The sequence below is a fragment of the Haliotis asinina genome, chromosome 2, assembly GCF_037392515.1.
Source record: "Haliotis asinina isolate JCU_RB_2024 chromosome 2, JCU_Hal_asi_v2, whole genome shotgun sequence".
Lineage (NCBI taxonomy): Eukaryota > Metazoa > Mollusca > Gastropoda > Lepetellida > Haliotidae > Haliotis > Haliotis asinina.
In genome coordinates this window covers 2643786-2665279 of record NC_090281.1, presented here as the reverse complement: position 1 = coordinate 2665279, position 21494 = coordinate 2643786, and the positions used below count along the sequence as shown (strand labels likewise).

Here is a 21494-nt window from a genome sequence, read left to right as displayed (position 1 = left end):
GCACATGTTGTTTTAAAGTTTCGGACCTGTCATTTTGTTTGTATGACTTCCCTAAAATCTGGGACGCACTGCGAGCAAACCTTCGCAGTTGCGACCGCTACCTTTGTTGACACTGGCAAGCTCGGTTATAACTGATTGGCCTAGCTGATTGGCTACTGTGAGAAGGCGGAGCAAAAAAAGGGAGGTAATAAATTTATCGGGCAGAGCCGTAGATGCGTCCAGGGTATAGTGGAGACTTATCGGAACGTATACCCTGGAGATATCGAGGATGGGTGAGTAGGAAGGATATGTTGTTGACCTGGTTGTTGTGCAGTGTTTACTGATTCTGTGGTTTTTGTGCCCACAGGAATAAATATTGTTACAGAATGTTTTTATTTAAGGTTATACTGGTCTAGAAAGCATTTGTGATTGCTGTAAGATATCTTGTTTGTTGTTTTTAGATTGTATGAGATTGTATGGTGCAGTAAGTGATGTTATGCTTGTTGTCAACTAGTGGTCTAACAATTGTTAATGCACATCAGTGAAATCTCTAACACCTTCTCTGTTAGTCTTGTTCAATGAAACCTCAGTCTAAGTAAACTTAGTACCTTTTGTTACACTCCACTACTGAGTCGAACAAAGCCTAGTAGGAGGTTGCATCAGGTAACCTTTGTGCGAACTTTGACCATCCAATCACACGCGAGAAGGCCGAACAGATTTAACCAATCAGACAACGGCTAGAGTTTAGGGTTGCAGGACTTTGAAAATTCGCCAGTCACTGACACTGATCCTTCAATAAATGAAAATCCTCATGAAACACAGGTATTTGGCCTGCAATATATATGCTTAGGGCTTTTTGATGACATGGTTACCATTGGCTGATATTTACGCAAGCTGACATCCTTGAATATTGACAGAAACGCTATTTTCAGCAACTGTTTACTCACTGTTAACAGTATTGTGGCATGCTCCATGTGTGATGCCCGGTAGCAATCATATGAAAAATAGCATTCGGAATCGTTTGAGTACAAACCTTTCCGGGCGATTTGGTAAGCTGGGTCTGATTGTTCAATCTCAATGGTTACCTCACGCGACATCCTGCTAGGCTTTGTTAGACTCAGTTGTGGAGTTTACTTAGACGGAAGGAAACCTCTAACATCTTCTCAATCAATGCATGTCAGCGAAACCTTTAACATGTCTGTTAGTGCACATCAGTGAAACCCCATAACATCTTCTCTGATAAGACATGTAAGTGAAACCTCTAACATTTTGATAAATGCATTTCTGTAAAACCTCTAACATCTTCTGTTACAGCACACCAGTGAAACCTCTAACATCTTCTGTTAAAGCACATCAGTGAAACATCTTCTCTGTTAGAGCACACCAGTGAAACCTCAAACATCTTCTCTGTTAAAGCTTATCAGTAAAATCTTTAGCATCTTCTCTGTTAAAGCACATCAGTGAAACCTCTAACATCTTTGTTAAAACACATCAGTGAAACATCTTCTCTGTTAGAGCACACCAGTGAAACCTCAAACATCTTCTCTGTTAAAGCACATCAGTGAAACCTTTAACATCTCTGTTAAAGCACACCAGTGAAACCTCTGACATCTTCTCTGTTAATACACATCATTAAAACTTCTATAATTCTCTTCGTTGGTGTGTGTCAGTGAAACCTTGAACACCATGGCAATAGAGATGTTATCTTTTAACATCAACTCTATTGTGTTTACTCCAGTGAAACCTTTTTTCCACTTACTATTTTGAGAATGCTGCTCTTGCCACATTATGATATGCTAAATGACTTATAGCCATGTATGTTTATGCATTTGGTGACCACTGTCTGGTGATTAAGGGAACATTATGCAATAATTTATACATGAAAACTCTGCTTGTCCTAATGTCAGTAATTGGAGGATCATGAGTTTATCAAACTTGTTTCCTTCATCAAGAACAGTATGGGTCTCAGTATGGTCTGATTAGCAGCAATGTAAATATACTGAAGAGCAAATGAAACTCAAGTTTAAAAAGGTATAATCTAAGAAAAGCCAGCGTTCATGTATATGTCTTCTATATGTATATGTATATGTCTTTTGCCATTCAGTATACCTGTGTAGTAGCACATGTTAACTCGAGGGTTTATGTTGTTCAGTGTATATCTTTTGTAGTGAAATTTGCTTAACAGTGCAACTAGCAAGGGACCGAAGGGCAACTGTTATAGTGATACAGTGTGTCATGTTTGTTGCCTTCTGTCTTTTGGATGAGTGAGGTTGGTTATCTGTTTTACTTTCGTGGAATGGCCTGGCTTCTGTCAGCCTGACCATCAAGTGATTTGCTGCTCACTGATACTGCCTTAATGATTCAACTATTCTCTGTGATCTAACTGGAATGTGAACGGTGTACACAACCAGAGACAATCATGTCATAACATCAGATTCACTGGACATCCTCTTTATCAAGGAACCTTTTCAACTATTTTTTAAGAAACCATTTGTTTATCTGCCTTCACTAATAAACTATTACCAACAATCATCTTGTTTATCCTTGTTAGTATAGGGCAGGTCTTCTGGTGACTCATGAGGGGTATTTTGAAGGTATTCTTCCTTTCCAGTCTGTTACATCCAGTTCATCATTATGGTATGGACAAGCAATTTGCTAAATAGTTTCCAAGTTTGGTCTAACTATGGCTGAAACTTTCTACCCTACCAAATAATTCACTTGCCTGAAATTTGAAGGTCAACACAGGTTTCATCATCAAGCTACTAATATGATGAACGTTTTGATCAGGCCATAATCTTGCATAATTTACAAGTGTATTATAAGTTAACAATTCAGAGAGAGTGATATATTTACAGAATGACCCCATAAAAATTTCCTAGTCACTTGGGTCAGTGACTTTGGAGATTTATTGGTGCAGCTGGACTTTCACCAGGCACAGGCTAGCAGTCCAGTATCTATTTTGCACGCTGTGTACAAGGAAGACTGGAGATTACTGGAGATTACAGATTACTGGAGTGGGGGATGGTCTGGGTTTCAGTCCTTTAAGTCATGACTTGGACCCTCCTTCTGTACCATCCTCTTGGATTTAACAAAAAGACACAGCACTGACAACATCCCTCCACACGTATTGATGACATGGTGCAACTACTAGGCTACCTCACCGTCCCACTGCTGTATCAGAAATGGTGCAACTACTGGGCTACCTCACCGTCCCATTGCTGTATCAGAAATGGTGCAACTACTGGGCTACCTCACCGTCCCACTGCTGTACCGTTTTCACCGGTATATACTGGTGGTGCTTGCTTAACTGATTTCATATATGATTGCTCCTGGTTCAATAGAGGTACAACTACATTTCCTCTGGTGGACTGGCCTGCAACTGAAGGCCTCCATGACTATATACTTTAAGCTTGACTGACAATAAACAGGACTTACTATTAATACATATCTTTTTATTCAGATATATGGAAAAGATGAATATACAGTGATTAACTGGACAGCATATGATGGTGATAGGTGCTAGTCTGTCTGAATACACTCTTCGTACTCCATAGAAAGAATTTCAATGTTGTCTTTTCCATTGTACTCTAAGTTTCACATTCCTGGTAATGCAGGAACATACTGGAAAGTCTGGACAATGAACAATGCAGGAATATATTTGGCTGATAGAACTTCAAAGTAGAGCGGATCAGACTTAATGGTGCTCCTGTGATATGTGATGGATATATCCTGCAACATCCAGAGTATATTGTGATCAGTATAGTGGCATCTTCAGAGTATACAAGCCAAGCAGTGAATACACCACATTTTTTATAGTACTTGGCTGGGGAGTGTTTGTTGAAACAATCAAATCTCCAAATCAGTTCATCAAAGAATTATCATTCAAATCATGTGCAACAGAAAAAAACAAATCAATGCTTCAGTTAAGAGGTTTCAAAATTGTAACACTTTAAAATTCATAAAAATTATGACACAAATTTCATTAATTTCAGTTGCTGTACTTCAAAGTGTTAAAAAGTAAATATAACTTACTTGACAGAACATGAACACTGTACAAAATAGACACTGATATGTTGAAAGTAGTGCTTAGCCGCGTTTCTTAAAGTCAAGGAAAATAATGTGCTACTGTGGTCATTCCATTGATTGACAATTTTGCTATATAAGTTACTTCCCACTTGAATGTTGTCTGCATACATTTTTCTCATGGTGAAATTTGTTTACTTCAGACAAAACAGAACAATAACATTAAATTTAATTTCACTTTACATATTTATTTGGTGATAAAAACCCATGTTATATAACAAATTGAACATCATGATCATAAGCATTCATGGTGAAATATATTTGTCTGTCTGATCTCACCTTCCACAGGTGACAAATAATGTAAACAATGCTAACATTTTCTACCTATCTTTATATTTGTTCATTAGCTTGGAATACATAGTTGAAAGCAAACTGTGCAGACACAGGGATTATTGAACCTAAACATAATGTGAAAGCTAAAGGAAATGTCTGCTTCTCCAATCTAATAAATGCCCCAAAATCAAAATGTCAAAAACAGATTTGGCAAAGTGTTACTCTAACCAGCAAAACCTGATGCAGGTATTTTTAGGCAAATTCAGGATCCTTATTTACAGTGGAGGCTGTCTAAACCGGCACTCAAAGGGACTAAAAAATCTGGTGTAGACAATGTGCTGGACTACAGAATTGATGGTAAATGTACAAGCCATAGACTGAACAGAGATTTTATGCCAGTGTTGACAACTTGGATAGATGCTGGTTTTGACAGGATACACTGTAAATATGACCTTTATTTTATCACATGTGTGAAAGCACTATTGCCTCTGTAGTGCAGTGTCACTACGTGAGTATCTGTTGATAGGGTAATTACTTAAGTTTGGAAAAAGATGAAAATCTGGAGATGTACTTTGTTCCTAAATGAAAAAGATGTTGCAATAATCTATTTTTGAAACTGTGTCCTGTCTTCTACTTGTCAAAAACAAGCTTAACATGAGAAAATTATGGAACTTGCAGAATTTTGTAATGTTTTATTTTCATGAAATAACTTCACACACTGTAAGATCTACAAAATTGTAAAAGTTACAAATGTTTTTCATAAGTTAACATAACAAAACAGACCACTGTAAAAATATTATGTTGTTCATGTTTCAGGATGTCTCAAAGTTATACAAGTAGAATCCTCTAGTTGTGTAGTGTGTACAGTACAGGCAGATGTATACACAGTATGTTAACAAATGGTCAGACAAGTGATCGGACACAGACAGATGACACATCCTTCAGACTTTCTTCCGGTCAGTCATTACTCGGACTATACTTCCCAAACCTCCAACAGCAAATGTCTGCAACAGATAGAACACAAAGTCAAGAAGAGTTACTGAGGTTTTTTGCTGTGTTTATAACATGGTGCTGGATACCAGAAATGGTACATACGTACATACATGAGGAATCTGGACCTTTACCATGACAAGTGAATGCTTCAACCACACAGGCACACAGGCACACAGGCACACAGGCACACAGGCACACATGCATGTGACTGGGTGATGTGGTATCCAGAAACATGACAATGGGTTGAATGTGGTGTTTCAGTTGACTGGGCTGTCTCCCAAGTAACAGATATCTCTTAGATGGTTACTTCTTGTTGGTTGGTTGCTCAACGCCACATTCAGCAATAATCCAGCTATAAGGCGGCAGTCTGTAATAACAGTCTAGACCAGACAATCCAGGGATCACCAAAACGAGCACTGATTCATGCAATTGGGATATGATGTCATGTATCCATGAAGTCTGACTTATCATTAGGTACCTCTTTGAGCAAGCATGGGTTGCTGAAGACCAACTCTAGCCAAGATCTTCACAGGTGCTATCAAGTATTGTTTAGCCCAATTGTATTAAGAGGAGTTAAATTCTGTCTATGATCTAATATTTGCTAGTCTTACTAAACATAATATCTTTTCAGGAGAGATGGTTCAGACGAGTATAAAAACTCATAGTAATACTGCAGTGTATGAAACTCCTACAAAAAGCCAGGAAGTCCACAGGGCTGAGAACTTAAACTGTTGACAGCTAACAGGTAACCAGCCCTGTATAAAAATTAATAAATTGAGTTGTGGTGTTAAAAGGAAGTACTAGTGGTTGCTGAATTACTTGTAGTGAGGTATTCGTTATCATGCAAAAGCAAATTTAATAAAACCATCACTTGGTGGTCACTGTTAATTCATTTAGTGTCACTGCCATCAGAATCATAAAAGCAGAAAAGAATGACATTATTCATTGACTGAAAGCATTCACAAACCTTTTCATGCCAGGTAAGAAGTACTGCACTGCTGCCTTCAGATGGATTCTCAAACCCACGGTAGATATATTTCATCAATACATCTATTGACCTTGCATCTAGTGATTTCACAGCTTTTTCCACTTCACTGGACTTGAAGGATGTCAGCACCCGGACCACAAGTTGACTTGCTCGCTCCTATAAATACACGTCATTGTCATCTGAACAAGTGTGACATCAGCAAGGGTGGGAGTCAGTGGGTTGGGTCGAACCACATAGTCAATCAAAGGCACATGAAATGAACCATGGCATGAAGTCTGACAACTAAATCTAATTTAGTGACACAAAGCCAGAAGTAAAGTGAGGTAACCTGAGTCTCCAGCAAAGGGGATCTACTATAACCTACATCTCAATCAGTGGTTATAATCTAAACATTGGTTCAACATCATTCCAGGTCCATTTCAGCTCAGAGCATTAGTAATTTGAAGCAGGTCCGTTTGAAGAGGATTAGGGCTATCACTACAAGAATCAAGCAAGCATGACAATGGTACAAGAATCTGTATCAAAACATGGCACTCATGAAACAAAACAAAGCTGCTATTAATAAAGTTTGTTCAACATTGTATGCCCTAACTTCTAAAATGGCACTAAAAGAAGTTCTCACCTTTACATTTTGGTTCTTTGTCGTGACTGGAGCACTACTCAACACTAATTTTAGGGCATCTGCATTTTTTCCTGTATCTAAAGTTAAGTAAAATATGCTGAATACTGACGTTAACAAGAATCTAATGCGGCAAAATCAAACAAATATTCATAATCATCCTACTTAAAGATCATTAATTATTTAAGCCATGTCAAAAAGCAAAGTCACTTGAATTTTTGCACTCTTTGAAAGATGGATCAGTTTCATCATCAAAGAAAAAAGACTGTAAAATACGGCAGTTATGAGGAAACTCCAAATGGAATAAAAGTACCCCCATTTAGGTGATATCACAGCACCCAGAAACAACCAGAGAAACGCCTTATCTGGTTAATGAAATTGCAGTAATGTAAGTAATATGGGTAAGAGTTCCACCCATACCCCCCATCCCCATCAAAATCAAACTTAAAACTGACATGCATGCCTCACTCTTAATATACATTCAATAAACTAGAACAGGTATAAAGAACAATCAATGAACTTATTTCAGTGTTGGAATATCACACCTGGGAATGAGCAAATTTGCAGTGTAAAAAGAGGGTAGAACTCTTTTGGTAATATGTTGACAATGTACGTAAAATAGCAACAGAGCTGAAAAACATGGGAGTTCAGCTAGTTAAGTTCCAGCAAAAAAATACACCAGCCTGGGGCATCATTAGACACCATTGAGGAAGTAACATGAAGCTATTTCCTGAGAAAATAACTTATTTGGTTTTGAGTCTCCTATGGAGTTCAATTAAAACTGAAATGGTAGGTGACAGTTATTTCCCGAAAAAGAAACCGAATGCTTTGAGTCAGAGATGAGCTGTGACTGTCAGTGTGAACTCTAGTAAAGGATATTGAGTAAGGAGTGTATTCACTTCCCCCTCGTTCGGTCCTTGTTCGGCAACATCATTATCTTCGTCTTGGAAGCGATCATCGTCATATTGATCGACATCTACCCTCCTGAACTTGCTAGCACCAGTATTTTTTGACATAGCTGCTAATAATGTCAGGAAACTGAAGTCTTCGGCACTAACCCAATCACACCCCGGAAGTAGAATGATCCTGCCTCGTTTTGACAGATAACGACAAGTATTAACCACGGTTCCACTTAAAAGATGAGATTTATCACAGACAATAAAGGGTGATTTTATTTTGATAGTGGAAATCCATAGACAAATATTGATTTCTTTCACAGGGAATATTGTTTCACATTTTGGGCTCTAACGACATTGTACCGGAAGTCGATGTTTTCAGAACCTCGTTCCGGCCTTTACTATTCTGACATCTTCCAACATGGTACTTATAACATCGTTCTTACATGATCTATGTAATCCTATGTCTCTTGAGACTCATATGTTACCATACGACCTATCTTGTCAAAAAATAATGAATAAAGTGTATGTGCGACAGGTCATTTTTTGTTTAGGGGAAGGAGCGGTCGAATATAGCACTTGTGAAACGCGGTACCCGTACGTAAACAACCCACACTTGAAACGATTTTCTTTACTTAGTATTTCTTTTACGGTATAACATCCGAATCGTATGTGTTTTGCACATACAAATCTCTCAAATGCTTGGTCTCTGAATATGAGTTTGATTGTAACAAACTAATACATGTGAATTTGAAAGGACATCACAGATTCAGAACCTGAGGAAATCTAGACTTGCTGAATTTAAGGTTTTAGCATTGCAGAAGGGTCTTGGAAGTTGGGAAAATAATGTGGTTCAGGAACTGTGAGACAGACTAACAAATCTGTAATAAATGCCAAACAAAATGCTTTAGTTAGGGTCAAATAGAAGCCTATTGCTGTCTATGATTTCCACCTGACATCTTCATTTGTAACTTGTAGAAGAACCGAGTCAATGATCATTGACACCTAGGAAAGTAGATATTTTCTCATCCAGAGACAGGAGTCCTGGTTAGGTTTAGCAGTGCTGAATCGTTTAAGTGATCAAGTCAATAATTGTGCTTTTCTAAAAGGATGGTGCTTAGATTCTGAGCACCAAGAAATATTATGTGAAACAAAATAAAGTGCAACCTTGCTGACATTGTTGATTGTTTGAGAAACTGTCTCTGTAATATTGTAAGTACATTTTTGCCAGTGAGTACAATTATCCAAGAAATTCTTTGTAGTAGAGAAGCATCCTTTCTATGAGTATGTTGATGTTGAACTGGACTGCTCAGGTGGCATGAAGCTATGGATCAGTGGTATTAATAATGTCATCATGTTTTTGCTAAGTGATGAAGAAAATCTCTGTAAGATAGGCAAATATAATATGAGGCCATGATAAAGCAGCTCTCATTAGAAAAAGGTATGTCTGGCAGATCCAGTGACAACAGTTTTTAAATCATATTAGGTCATTTGGGGTCTCCATCAGTCAGTCTGATTTCATTATACACGAAGGGAAACTTTGTGATGATTCTGTTATTGGATGTTTGTGTCTGTAAGTGATACTGACCTTTAGATTCCTCTGATATGGTAGTATGATAGTCTAATTTTGTCAGTAATGCACCCATTGATCAAGTAATCGTTTTATTGATTGCTTGACAATCAAACTTTCGACAGTTGATTGCAAGAACAATTCCAATCGATGAATAACATTAACAATTGGTGTACATGCAAGATTTGTCAATACCTCTAGGATGGGCAGACTGTCAACAAAGTGCCTGCCTTCCTGCATATTTGTTCCCTTAGAAAAAAAACTTGTTTGGAAAGGCACTCTTCTTGTTAAATTCATGAATAAGATTGGAAATGGATAGGTTTATTGATATTTGTCACCTATACTGTTAGATGTATTGCTGTTCTCTTCTGATTTCTGCATCGACGCCGACACAGATCTTGATTTCAACATTTCTCATTTTTTTGCACACAAATAATTTACATACATATTGTTTAGCTGTAAAAATAGTGATCTAAATTCACATTTATCAAATACTCCATGATTTTCAATATCCTTCTGTCAATGTGTTTTTCAGTCCATTTCTAAGATAGTAAGAAGTGTCTCATCAGCTGGTGTTGTGTTCATATATCTATACTTGTAGTCAATCATTTATTGATAATTGATCGAGAAGAGACATTGATATTCAAGTATGGTTTTACAGATTGAATAGCAACATTGGTATTTTCTACATGAAAAAAACGTCTTTGCCTTAAAATTTCTTATTTTGCATTGCTGGGCGTTTGAAAATATAGAGGAAGAGAAACTGGTGTCTGTTCACACTGTTTGTCTAATGAGATTTGTGACAAGTTCAGTTGATCAAGAAAGATGATCACTGAATGATTGTTGTGCTCTAAGTATCCATATTTATATAATTGACAACACTTAAAAAGTCAACAGTTTTACTACAACTAAACTAAGACTAAACATTGTCGGAAAGTATTTGAGAATTTTCATATGTTGCAGGCCAAGGTAAAGGCTAAGGAACTTCGTGGCAAGAAGAAGGAAGATCTTACCAAGCAGCTCCAGGATCTCCAAGAGGTAAAATATGTCCGGGCACACGTTTGTGATCCTGCTTGAAAATCTAAAGGTCACAGTAGCTGATATAATGAACACGTCATAATTATGAAAGTGTTCCTTTCACATCTCTGAATGAGATCAAAATCTATTGAAATAAGAAAAATAGGTTCATAAGGCAGTTAATTTTAAGTTTTGAGTTGCTTACAAATTCACCTTTGTGAAAGCTAGTTGGATTTGGTGATCAGTGTTGCAGTTTTGTTGATTGATGCTTTGATGTCACTTGCTTGATTGCTACATCCATGTTGATCCTGTCTGACCAATGACACTGTCATGACAATTTCAGGAACTTGCTGGTCTTCGTGTTGCCAAGGTTACAGGAGGAGCTGCCTCAAAGTTGGCTAAGATGTAAGCAAACTGTCCCAGAGAGAACAGGCCTCCAGTAAATCTGCCGAGTTAAAAAAGATAGCCTTTGTAAAAACAAAATAGATAATACTACTGATATGCTCAAATGAGTGGGCATCTATCACTGTTGACCTTCTTTAAAGATATGGTACACTTCCAGTTTTTAAGCTTGCCATATAAGGCGACTATGCTTGTCATAAGAGGAAACTAACGGGATCAGGTGGTCAGGTTCGCTGACTTGGTTGACACGTCATCGGTTCCCAATTGCACCGATCAATGCTCATGTTGTTGATCAGTTGATTGTCTGGTCCAGACTTGATTATTTACAGACCGCTGCCATGTGGCTTGAATATTGCCGAGTGCAGCGTAAAACTAAGCTCACTCACTCCAGTTTTTAAGAATAAGGGGACACATGGGAGGCGAAATAGACAAATTATTGTGATGGCATGGATTGTGCACAGTATCCATCATTGGATGGTCTCATCTAGACTCAGTTTACAGGCAGCAAAACACAATCAACAATGACCAAACCAAACATTCATTTTGATGTGGAATGTGGCTCTTCCAAACTTCACAATTGACCTTGAGGTTAGGGGCCTGTAAGGGTCAGTGGAAGTCATCAAGAGAACGCTCTTTCTGTTTAACCAATGATTTGCCTGTTTCTTGTCTTTATATGCACCATCCAGTGATACAGATGGGTTATTGCTGAAGCGTTTGTGTTGAGGTAAAGCTAAGTGCTTGTGAAAACATGATGACTAGGCTTCTCAGAGAAAAGAATTGTATGTCCTGAAACAGTAATAAAAAGTGGTCTCTGTGTTGCATACGGTCGTATGAAAACATAAATGTCTGCACAGGCAATAGTCAGGTACAGATTGTCGTCAGTCTTTATGCTCATTCATAGTAAATGTTTCAAGATGAATGTTGCATTGAATATTGATGAAATGATTTGTAATGGAATTGTTGCAGATGCTCCGTGAGGAAATCTATCGCTCGAGTCCTGACAGTTATTAATCAGACACAGAAGGAAAACTTGAGGAAATTCTACAAGACAAAGCGCTTCAAGCCCAAGGATCTCCGTCCTAAGAAGACAAGAGCAATGAGGCGTGCTCTCACCAAGTTTGAACGCTCTATCAAGACAAAGAAGCAACAGAAGAAAGAGCGCCTGTACCCTACACGAAAGTACGCAGTCAAAGCTTAAATGTCTATTTGTGGGGAATAAAAAAAAGTGAAAAAATATGTTCCCTGTTATTTGTTGATGTAACTTTCCTTGAGTTTTTTTTAAAAGAAAACCCCAAAATCCCCCAACAAAATCCCCTTTCCTTACGGTTTCCTAGGAAGAGATGAAGTAGTAGGTAGTAATAGCTTGGTTATATGGCACTCAGATCCAGGCACATTACCAGCTCATGGCGATACGGACATTACTATACCCAGTCATAGGACACTATGGCACACTCCAATACTTTTTCAACTCCTTGGGGGAACATACATCCATGCTGCCTGTTAAGACACAAGAAACCGAACGCTCTTGTTGCCAGCACATCTTCATGTGTACTCATATTGCATGAGTGATCTGCGACAATGTGGATCTAAGTATCTTGTATAAGGATATCATGCAAATGTGTCAACTCTGGGACCTGAACCTGGTTGTCTCCACTGGGGATCGAACCCAGGCCTATAATGTGATGGGCAGATGCCTTAACACTGCACTACTACACTCCATGTTAGTGAAAACATGACCTCCAGAGATGACAAACAGTATATTTGTTAAAAGGTCACATGTAACGAAAAAATATCTTTGCAGATTCTGATATCTTTCGAAATGCACTTACCGAAACAAATCATCAAGAATCCAAATTCAGTCTAAAGTTGACAAAAAGCATGATGAAAAAAAGCCCGCAAAATCGGAGTTCAAACGATTCACTAACTTTCCCCAGCGCTTCGGAGGAAAAGTGATTTCAACAGCTATTCTAGGCTGCGCTCATAACGCATGTGCAGTGAATATGTTCACAGAGCTTGAAACACTGCCTGTCCAGAGTGTGAGTTCATGAGCAGTAGTCTAATCTTGGTTGTGTACACAAACAAGTAAATAGTCTACTCGTTACATAAAAAAAATCATGATGATTGTGATAAGCAGACTGTCAGAGAGAAAGCTCAATGTCTGGTTTATTCACACTGATATGTCTGCTTGCCTGTCTGCTAATGACAATATGCAATGCACAACTTCAATCACTGACCACATCCAAAATGAAATTAACACCTATTGGTTATATATTGCAGAAGCAAAGAGCCAGCTAAGCGTATCAGCAAATGAACCAGTGGCCAATGTAAAGGCTCTGTTACACTTGAGTGCACACCCACCAGCACCACCTATATTGATCAACATCCACCCTCCTGAACTTGCTAGCACCAGTATTTTTTTACATAGCTGCTAATAAGAATGAAGATTTTATGGATATCAACTTCTTTATATGAGAACACAACGTTTCGGAGTTAATGCTTACTCCTTCATCACCCGAAACGTTGTGTTCTCATATAAAGAAGTTGATATCCATAAAATCTTCATTCTTATGCATTTCACTTCTAAATGCCCTTCAAAGACTTAATAGATGCTAATAATTTCAGAAAACTGAAGTCCAATTTTATTTTTTTCTTAATTATGTTTGATTTCTTTGTTGCATGTGATCGTTAAGGAAAGGAGTATATGTGTATCTTACATATGCACTTCTTCAAAGTTACTTTCTTGTAATCCAGTCCAGAACAGATGAACAAGTGGACGTTATATGTGCTTTGACCTCCATGGCAGGAGTCTGAAGTAACTCTGGTCATCGTGATTAATCACAACCAAGCCTTTTATATGATAAGGGGAGTTGGTGTAGTCTATAGTCTGTTTTGGTCAAAATGATACTGACAAATCACAATCGAAGTGTTTATTTCAACACAGAATGTATTAAAAAAACTTCACACAGAAAATCAGAATGAAATGATGATTGTAAAGGAACTTTTTATCACCCCAGTGTGTAATGTGAGAAAACTGGTAGATATAGCAGGTTGTTTCTCTTGCCATTTACATATTTTCATTCTCCGCCACGTGTTTAGCAGGGGATATAGTGTTAGGCTCCATCCATACGTACATATGAATTGGAATATTTTAAGAACCATTCACTAGACTCTTTTCATATTTGTTACCTAGGTTCATCATAGTAAAAGACAGGTCTTACTAACGTTTGGTGACCTTCACCTTCATTTCATGGTCACAACGGGACTTTGATCTTTTACCCTTGTTGGTGAAATAAAAACCATCCCCAGAATTTAGTTCATATTCGACTCCTGAAGATTATAGCATGTTACGCTGCATGTTAAGTTTGTTAATGAGATATGTCAAGAACGGCTCTCTAGAATTTCTTTACATTCTACATCAAACTTCATCTAGGGAAAGTGGCGGGCCCAGTAGCTTTTGGTGACCTTCACTTGTGTTAAAGATCAGAGACACTTTGATGATTCAGCACGTTCACCTGCATGTTAAGCTTGTCAACACGATATCTCAAGAACAGATCACTGGATTTTCTTCACCTTGGAAAGGTGCATTTAACACCATCTTAAACTACTCCCTTCATTTTCATTATTTTTACATTTAATTTGATCATTTGCGGCGGGGGATTTTGTCACTTTAGTGACGATGTTGGTTTTTATTATCCCCTGCTGTGCATTTAGGCTCCATCTGTGTGTGCCCCGTTATGTACACACTGGAATATCTTAAATACCTAGGTCCATCACAGTATAAGAAAGATCCCAGTCAGGTTTGGTGACCTTGACCTTCATTTCAAGGTCACAAGGGGACACTAAGGCTTTGCCCTTGTCACTGAGATATCTCATGTTCTCTGGCTTTTCTTCTTTTTTAACACCAAACTTTATCTAGGAAAGGCGTAGGACTCAGTCTGTTTTGGTGACCTTCACATAATTTTCAAGGTCAAGGTGACACTTTGAAGATATCAGCATGTTAGGCTGCATGTAAAGACTGTCTGTGCGATATATCAAGATCCATTCACAGGACTTTCTACATATCTGATACCAAGATATCTCAAGGAAAGTTCACTGGATTTTCATCTTTCAAAACTTCCTCCAAATGTTTTTCAATAAGCTATTTCTTTATTACTATTTTTGCATATTGCATGCACTATGACATTCGTGTAAAAGTCAAAGTGAGTTTCGAAATTATTTGTGCATTTGAACGACAGAGCAAGATATCAAGTGAGGTTGACTGGTCATAATTTTGTTGACATTTGACTTCATCTTAAATTACAACTTTAAGTTTCTTTACTTTTAAGTTGGCTTAATATTTTGCCACATGGGATTATATCACCTCAGTGACAATGTTTTTCAACAGAACTTACATGATAAATGAGGCAGATTCCAAAGTGATGCCTTTTGGTTCAAAAATGCTATTGCTGATGCTGAAAGATACTGGAATGGTTTTCAAGTTGTGCTCTAGAAACAAAGTCCATCCTGCCCTTTTGAGACTGTATCGGAAAAATATCAGTGCCAAATATGCACAGGTATAGGGTATGTTGTGTATGTCTACCAAGTTCTGTTGAAAGATATAGAGCAGTTTCGTGTTGTGGTCCAGTAATGAAGCCCACCCCTCCTTTCTGGGACGTAGCCTAAACTGTTTCCATGGAAACCAAGAAAAATAAAAATACAGCATTGCTCTGGTGTGCCCAGGGGGCACAACTCTGTACAGTAAGTTGTGTTGCCACAGCAGCTTGGCACCTGAGTGTGTGACCTATACGGCATTACAAGGTTTTAGGTAGCTTCGTCTTAACCAATTTATGGTCCATCTTGCAGAAAAAGCTATGTCTTAACAGCACACAAAATACATATAGTTTCATCACTTTATTGAGCCACATATATTGAGAAAATCAACTTCAGTTTAATATTCATAGATATAAAACAGTTTGGGCTTAGTCAGTCAATAAGTAGAGATAACTAGAAATTGTAAATATGTCTTCTAAATCATATATGAATACAATAGATGTATAAATGTCAACACCTTCATCTTAAATATCTTCACTATCTGAATCAGGTTAACTTACATGAACATTGTGACCATTTGTCGGAGGGCTAACAGAAGGACTTGCCAGCAGACCTCTTGTAGCCACTCTCACATAGGTTTTTATAGTTTCCACTATCTTTTGACTTCAGCTTTTTGATACTGCATCACCTAGTACAGAACACTTCAATATTGATAGAACTATCATTCTGATAATATGCATGAATCACTACATTCAGTTACACTTTCCACCTAGACTTCTGTAATTCATCCAAAATCAAATATATGGAGTCATCTAGAATATCAATAGCTATTTCCAAGCAACCATTCTGACAATAGTAATGCACTCTCGATATTACTGAAAATAGGTTTCCTCACTACATCTTTATTCTACTACATAGAGTTACCCCCTTCCACTCTCCCACAATGAAAAGTGGTAAAAACATGAAATTTTTAAATTCTGGGGGCCGAGGTTGAAAGCGAAGGTTGTAGGCGAGGGTGAATGAAAGGCCGACAGCCAGGAATTCAGTTAAAAGTAATAATTACTGATCAATATGGACATGCAAGTCAAAAACATGACATCATGGCTTGGCTTCTCCTTTCAGGAAACGTATTGGCAGTGAAAAACAAAGCTCTCACTATGGCTTACTAGATAGTCTTACTACAGAGGTATTAAAGCAATCAAGGATAGCAAGACAGCAACCATGTCGATCACACTGCTTACAGCGAGCAGGAAAATTGCTGACATTGCACAAACTGGTCATCAAAGTGAGGTGCTACAGCCACCAGGTCACCCCACCTCTCCAATATGTAGATTAAACACATTGGCTATTACTGATGCTGACAGAAACATTCGTCTATGAGTTACATTACATTACTTTGTGGCTTACACACATACAATAGGCATAAAAGAAGCATGTTACACAAGCATCATTAATTAATTCATCTTTTCATTAAAAATACCTTGGAAATGGATTTTCCAAAAAAATACTGTACACATTTACATAGATTTATATCTAACCTTAACAAAACACTCACACTTGTATCCACTGATTAAAGGTCACATGCAACCAAAAAATGAAACATGATTAAAACACAATTATCACTTATTCATGACATATAATATACATTGCTGCTAGTGAAAAAATAAATAAACAAAATTATAAACGTGCAATCGCGATTATTCATAAGTGCAATATTTTGGACTTGGGCTTACTTCCCTCAAAACGAAGTACTCAGGAGACCGAACCCAGTCATAGTGGGTGGATGTGCACTCAAGTGTAACGCTGCTTCCGATTGGCTGGTTCATTTGCTGATATGCTGAGGGTTCATTGTGTGTACAGAAAGATGATCTGTTTGATGGGCATTTTAGAAGTATAGCGAGTTACAAGAAAGTAAGATTCTTCATGGATAACAAAATCTTTTATTGTACTTCATGCGTCGTTTCAGTATGGATTCATAAACTGTTGTCAAACAATATCATACACACCAAAAGAAGTCGTTATCCATGAAGAATGTATATAGAGAAGCTGGGTTTGGAAAATACATGTTCTCCAAATTTGCGCCCGATCCAATCAAAAATCATGTCAGTAAAGATGGTAAACTACTGCATGGCTGGAATCTATCATTCGTCCAAGTACAAAGCAGGACTTGAAACTGACAAGAGTTTGCACAGGTTTCCGTCAGATCAAGTCATCCGAAAAAAGTGAAGTTTGTTTGCAATCCACAGACATAAAACATGTCATGTGTATCACACATGCCTAATTACATAATGTGGCAGAGACAGGACTTGGGGCACGAGTCATAAATCAACTTATTTTCTTTATGTCGTATAGTCTGATAGGTGTTAAGTTCAAATTGCACATGGTCAATGATTGAAGCTGTGTACTGCATGTTGTCTTTAGCAGACAGACAGGCAGACATATTGGTGTGAATAAACCAGACACTGAGCTTTCTCTGTGACAGAGACTACTTACCACAATCAACAAGTTTTTTTACGTAACGAGTAGATTATTTACTTGTTTGTGTACACAACCATGATTAGACTACTGCTCATGACCTCATACACCCGACATGCATACTGTTTCAAGCTCCGTGAACCTATTCACTACGCATGCGTTATGGACGCAGCGCAGCACAGCTGTTGAAACCAGTTTTCCCCCCGGGCGCTGGGGGGACTTTAGTGAAACGTCTGACCTCTGATGTTGTTTTTTTCATTGCGTTTTTTTTTCAACTTTATAGGTTGAATTGGCATTTGTTATGATTTGTTTCGGTAAGTGCATACCGAAAGGTACCAGAATCTGCAAAGTTGTGTTTTATGTTGCATGTGACCTTTAACTGTCAAATTTGTTAACACAAAACAGAGGCAACTACCATGCCAATGATATTGCACAACATGACAGAGCTGGAAATATGCATAACTGTGTTTGTGTACAGACATGTTTTATGATGTAGTGTAACCATGGTAATGCAACATGAAACATGCTAATCGCTTAATTCACTTCCAGTAAACTTCTACTAGTATAGACAATAGCGGTACTTTACCATGTCTGACATAAGCGGTCCTGTACTGTTATTGTCTATGCTACTTTTCTTGAAAATAAACATTTTGTTTCTTTCAGAACACATGATTTAGACATCTATCATTGTGTTTATGGCATAAACACGGATGTGTTCACATGAAGACAAGTCACAACCACATCAAAAAGAGATTTTCACTTCATACAAAATTTGATTACACCAGATTCACTCAAGTGAAACTGAGTAAGGTGGGCTGTTGATTAAGCAGGACATCTTATAGACTGTTTTACTTGGTACCTGCCTACACCAGGCAGGGGATGGCCCTGTAAATGGATTCCTGAAATCACAACCTAAGTGGTGAATAAAATGGAAAAAGGGCAATCCTACATTAATGATATATTTTACTATACCCAAGTACCAAAAATACAAATACAATGTACTTTTCTTGGGTACAGTCAATATGTCTACATTGTACTGTACAGCCAATGCAAAACATGCAGATCTGGTAGACTGACATGGAGTGCCAACTCATATTGCCTGGGGGTACTTTGAAAATGTTAGTAAGCATAATTTTCATTTTGCTGTAAAACATTTTCAGCAGCAACCCAGTGTGTCATGACAGCCCAAAGTGATCGAAGTGAATTACAGCTTTGTTGTCCTTTAGATTACGGGTTGGGGCACACATATTTACTGTGAACTGTTGTGCCATTCCAATAATAATCTGATCGGAAAGTTGGCATTCAACTAAAAAGGACAGACCAAGTACAGTTGTAAACATTATCAGATAAGTTGCATAGCATCAAATCTCTGTGAAAATATGACAGATTTGACTACGAACAGTTTCATCACTTCAATGCAAACATGTATACATCATACAATCCTTTCGGGAATCCTCTCTGTTTTTGTTGTTTAAGTATTACCAGTCCAGAACTCTGTATAAGCTGTACTAAAACATCTAACGGCCTTGTGAAACTGCTGTCCAGTTCATCAAAGTCAGAACTATTTGTTGAGGTCACGTTTTCTTTCACTACCACAATTCCGTTTTCTGATAACCCTTGTTTGCATCTTGTGAAGAAGCTGACGAGGTGATCATCCCGGAGATGACCCAGAACCCACTGGCACCAGATAACATCATAGTGGCCGATGTCTGGGGTGAAATCTTGAAGCCCACTGCAGATGAACTTCCCCACTCGTTTTGACTCCTCCCCAATAAACTTTGGAGCTGCATCAACAAACTTCTGGCTTAGTTCAACCATGTCAACAGATGTAAACATTGGAAGCAGCAGTCTCTTTGTGATACGTCCGATACCAGCTCCACAGTCAAGAGCCCGGTTGCAGTTTGTTTTCCCACCAGAGATCTGTAAAGATTGTTCAAGACTATTTAAACTATACTGAGTTAGTCAAATCACTACTGAATTTAGATGCTTTGAAATACACAATGCTGAACATGGTCAAATGCAGCATATGTTATATTTGGGGTTACATTTTTTTAAGTAAGTATGCCCGTTAAAAGCAGCAGCCGCTGAGCCGGTTGGATGAGAGACTTTATGAGCTGGCGATTGGGTGGTCTCTGACTCTGAAGGTGTGGATTTGAATCTGTGGGCTTTCATCTGATCCTTGAATTCTAAGTACGGTTCTGTAATTAGTGTAAAGATAAGGGAGGTAAGCCCAACTCTATACTAAAGCAAGCACATTTGATACTAGTGGCAAGCATATTCCATGGTGGTTCATATGTTAACCAACAGCACAAGCTGACCAGCAGATACAGTTTCTCATCAACTGTGAACCTCTGTAATATTCTACAATTAGGTCCCTGACTCTGAAGATGTGGATTTGAATCCCAGATGGGCATTTTGGACACCTGCATGGGTTCCTGCCTAACCTAACACTAACCTACCCAGGCATTCATCTGATCCTTGAGTTCTAAGTACAGTTCTGCAAACATAGGGAAGGTAAGCTCAAACTCTAGTACCGGCTAGAATGCAGTTTACTGGGTGCATCACGCTTTACAATCATTAGCGTTAAGGGTTATGGTTGGGGATTGGGAATGGGTCAGTGCAATAAATAATCTGGAAAAGTGTGCCCAGTAAACAGTACTTCCCTAATACTTAACCTGATACTAGTGGCAAACATATTCCACAGTGGTTCACCTGTCCACCAAGAGCACACGTTGACCAGCACATACAGTTTCTCATCAACTGTGAACATCTCTACGAGTATTTCCAGTAGATGTAACTTGTTGTCCACATTGTAGCTGAGAGCCACGATGCGGTCATATACAGTCAAGACATGACCCTGCATCGCGGCCAAGAACACCACCTCCATAAATCCTATTCAGATTCTAGTGGCCGATAACACCTCGTATTTTCTTGAGATTTTTTTAAATACACTTCTCGTGGGTTTTTGACTGAAAAGTAGATACCAATCTACTCGAAGGTAATTTCCCTACACATACACGTAACTGTCATGTTTTTATGATCGTACATTTATATATTAATGGGCATGTTTCCCGCAAACTTTGTGTTTCAACCCTAGCGAGCTGACATGTTGACATGCTATGCACATGCGCCAAATTTCGCGGCTCTCGGCTATCCACATTGATACTACGGTAAGTACACGTTTGTCGTTTAATACAATTTACACGCAACACGTTTGAATATCACACAACACAAATTTTATGTCTACCGTTAATGATTTGGACGTGATAACGACTAGTGCCAGATTGACTTGTCACTTCTACATAAATCCTTATTTCAAATACCAACAGTCAATACCTTCATGTATGGTCGAAGAAAAGCCTTCGACCCATCGATGTCGGTTGGGGATATTTTAGCATAGCCACCGAGCATCGCATCAATCGTTGGTTGTAAACCATCCCAGTATTCCTTTGCATCGCTGTAAAATTTAGCGTCTGTTATTGTTGACTTTCCGCACACGTGCGTTGTTGTGTCTGCCATTTTGGATTCGCAATACCCTCTAATACTCTAGTAGTAATTACTTTTGAAGCAATACCAAGATTTAAATCTACATCGGTTGATTGAATATACGTCAGGGCATAAAATTCGTATAATCAAATATTTTGTCAGACGTTTTATTTTGGCAGTAAA

General features: G+C 38.2%; 3 protein-coding genes across 4 annotated transcripts; 1 reads left to right on the top strand and 2 right to left on the bottom strand.

Moving 5' to 3' along the window:
- Positions 1-3410: 3410 nt before the first annotated feature.
- LOC137273116 (actin-related protein 2/3 complex subunit 5-like protein) lies at positions 3411-8030 on the bottom strand. Its single transcript, XM_067805574.1, has 4 exons — positions 7815-8030; positions 6939-7011; positions 6296-6472; positions 3411-5339 (listed from the first exon to the last, which is right to left on the bottom strand). Exons 1-4 carry the CDS (start codon positions 7949-7951, stop codon positions 5277-5279), a joined length of 450 nt encoding a protein of 149 aa, XP_067661675.1. The 5' UTR covers positions 7952-8030; the 3' UTR covers positions 3411-5276.
- Positions 8031-8189: 159 nt separating this feature from the next.
- Positions 8190-12056, top strand: LOC137273135 (large ribosomal subunit protein uL29-like). Of its 2 annotated transcripts, XM_067805604.1 has the most exons (4): positions 8190-8255; positions 10365-10439; positions 10762-10823; positions 11787-12056. In XM_067805604.1, exons 1-4 carry the CDS (start codon positions 8253-8255, stop codon positions 12016-12018), a joined length of 372 nt encoding a protein of 123 aa, XP_067661705.1. In that variant the 5' UTR covers positions 8190-8252; the 3' UTR covers positions 12019-12056. The 2 variants fall into 2 exon arrangements, with proteins under 2 accessions (XP_067661705.1, XP_067661704.1); XM_067805603.1 differs by lacking the exon at positions 8190-8255 and having other exon boundaries at positions 10356-10439.
- A 3641-nt stretch (positions 12057-15697) lies between these two features.
- On the bottom strand, positions 15698-21347 carry LOC137272187 (N-terminal Xaa-Pro-Lys N-methyltransferase 1-B-like). Its single transcript, XM_067804539.1, has 2 exons — positions 21162-21347; positions 15698-19745 (listed from the first exon to the last, which is right to left on the bottom strand). The coding sequence occupies exons 1-2, from the start codon at positions 21342-21344 to the stop codon at positions 19233-19235; spliced, it is 696 nt and encodes a 231-aa protein (XP_067660640.1). The 5' UTR covers positions 21345-21347; the 3' UTR covers positions 15698-19232.
- Between the last annotated feature and the right edge of the window lie 147 nt (positions 21348-21494).

What these genes read in the sequence shown, in the direction of transcription:
- LOC137272187 (XM_067804539.1), bottom strand. Translation starts at nt 21,344, where the DNA reads ATGGCAGACACAACAACGCACGTGTGCGGAAAGTCAACAATAACAGAC. An exon ending in TTCTTCGACCATACATGAAG is followed by an intron (nt 19,746 to 21,161) that starts GTATTGACTGTT and finishes CAATCTTTACAG; the next exon opens with ATCTCTGGTGGGAAAACAAA.
- LOC137273116 (XM_067805574.1), bottom strand. Translation starts at nt 7,951, where the DNA reads ATGTCAAAAAATACTGGTGCTAGCAAGTTCAGGAGGGTAGATGTCGAT. An exon ending in GTGAATACACTCCTTACTCA is followed by an intron (nt 7,012 to 7,814) that starts ATATCCTTTACT and finishes AACTTTAGATAC; the next exon opens with AGGAAAAAATGCAGATGCCC. An exon ending in TTCTTACCTGGCATGAAAAG is followed by an intron (nt 5,340 to 6,295) that starts GTTTGTGAATGC and finishes TATCTGTTGCAG; the next exon opens with ACATTTGCTGTTGGAGGTTT.
- LOC137273135 (XM_067805603.1), top strand. Translation starts at nt 10,356, where the DNA reads ATGTTGCAGGCCAAGGTAAAGGCTAAGGAACTTCGTGGCAAGAAGAAG. An exon ending in AGCTCCAGGATCTCCAAGAG is followed by an intron (nt 10,440 to 10,761) that starts GTAAAATATGTC and finishes TGACAATTTCAG; the next exon opens with GAACTTGCTGGTCTTCGTGT. An exon ending in GCCTCAAAGTTGGCTAAGAT is followed by an intron (nt 10,824 to 11,786) that starts GTAAGCAAACTG and finishes GAATTGTTGCAG; the next exon opens with ATGCTCCGTGAGGAAATCTA.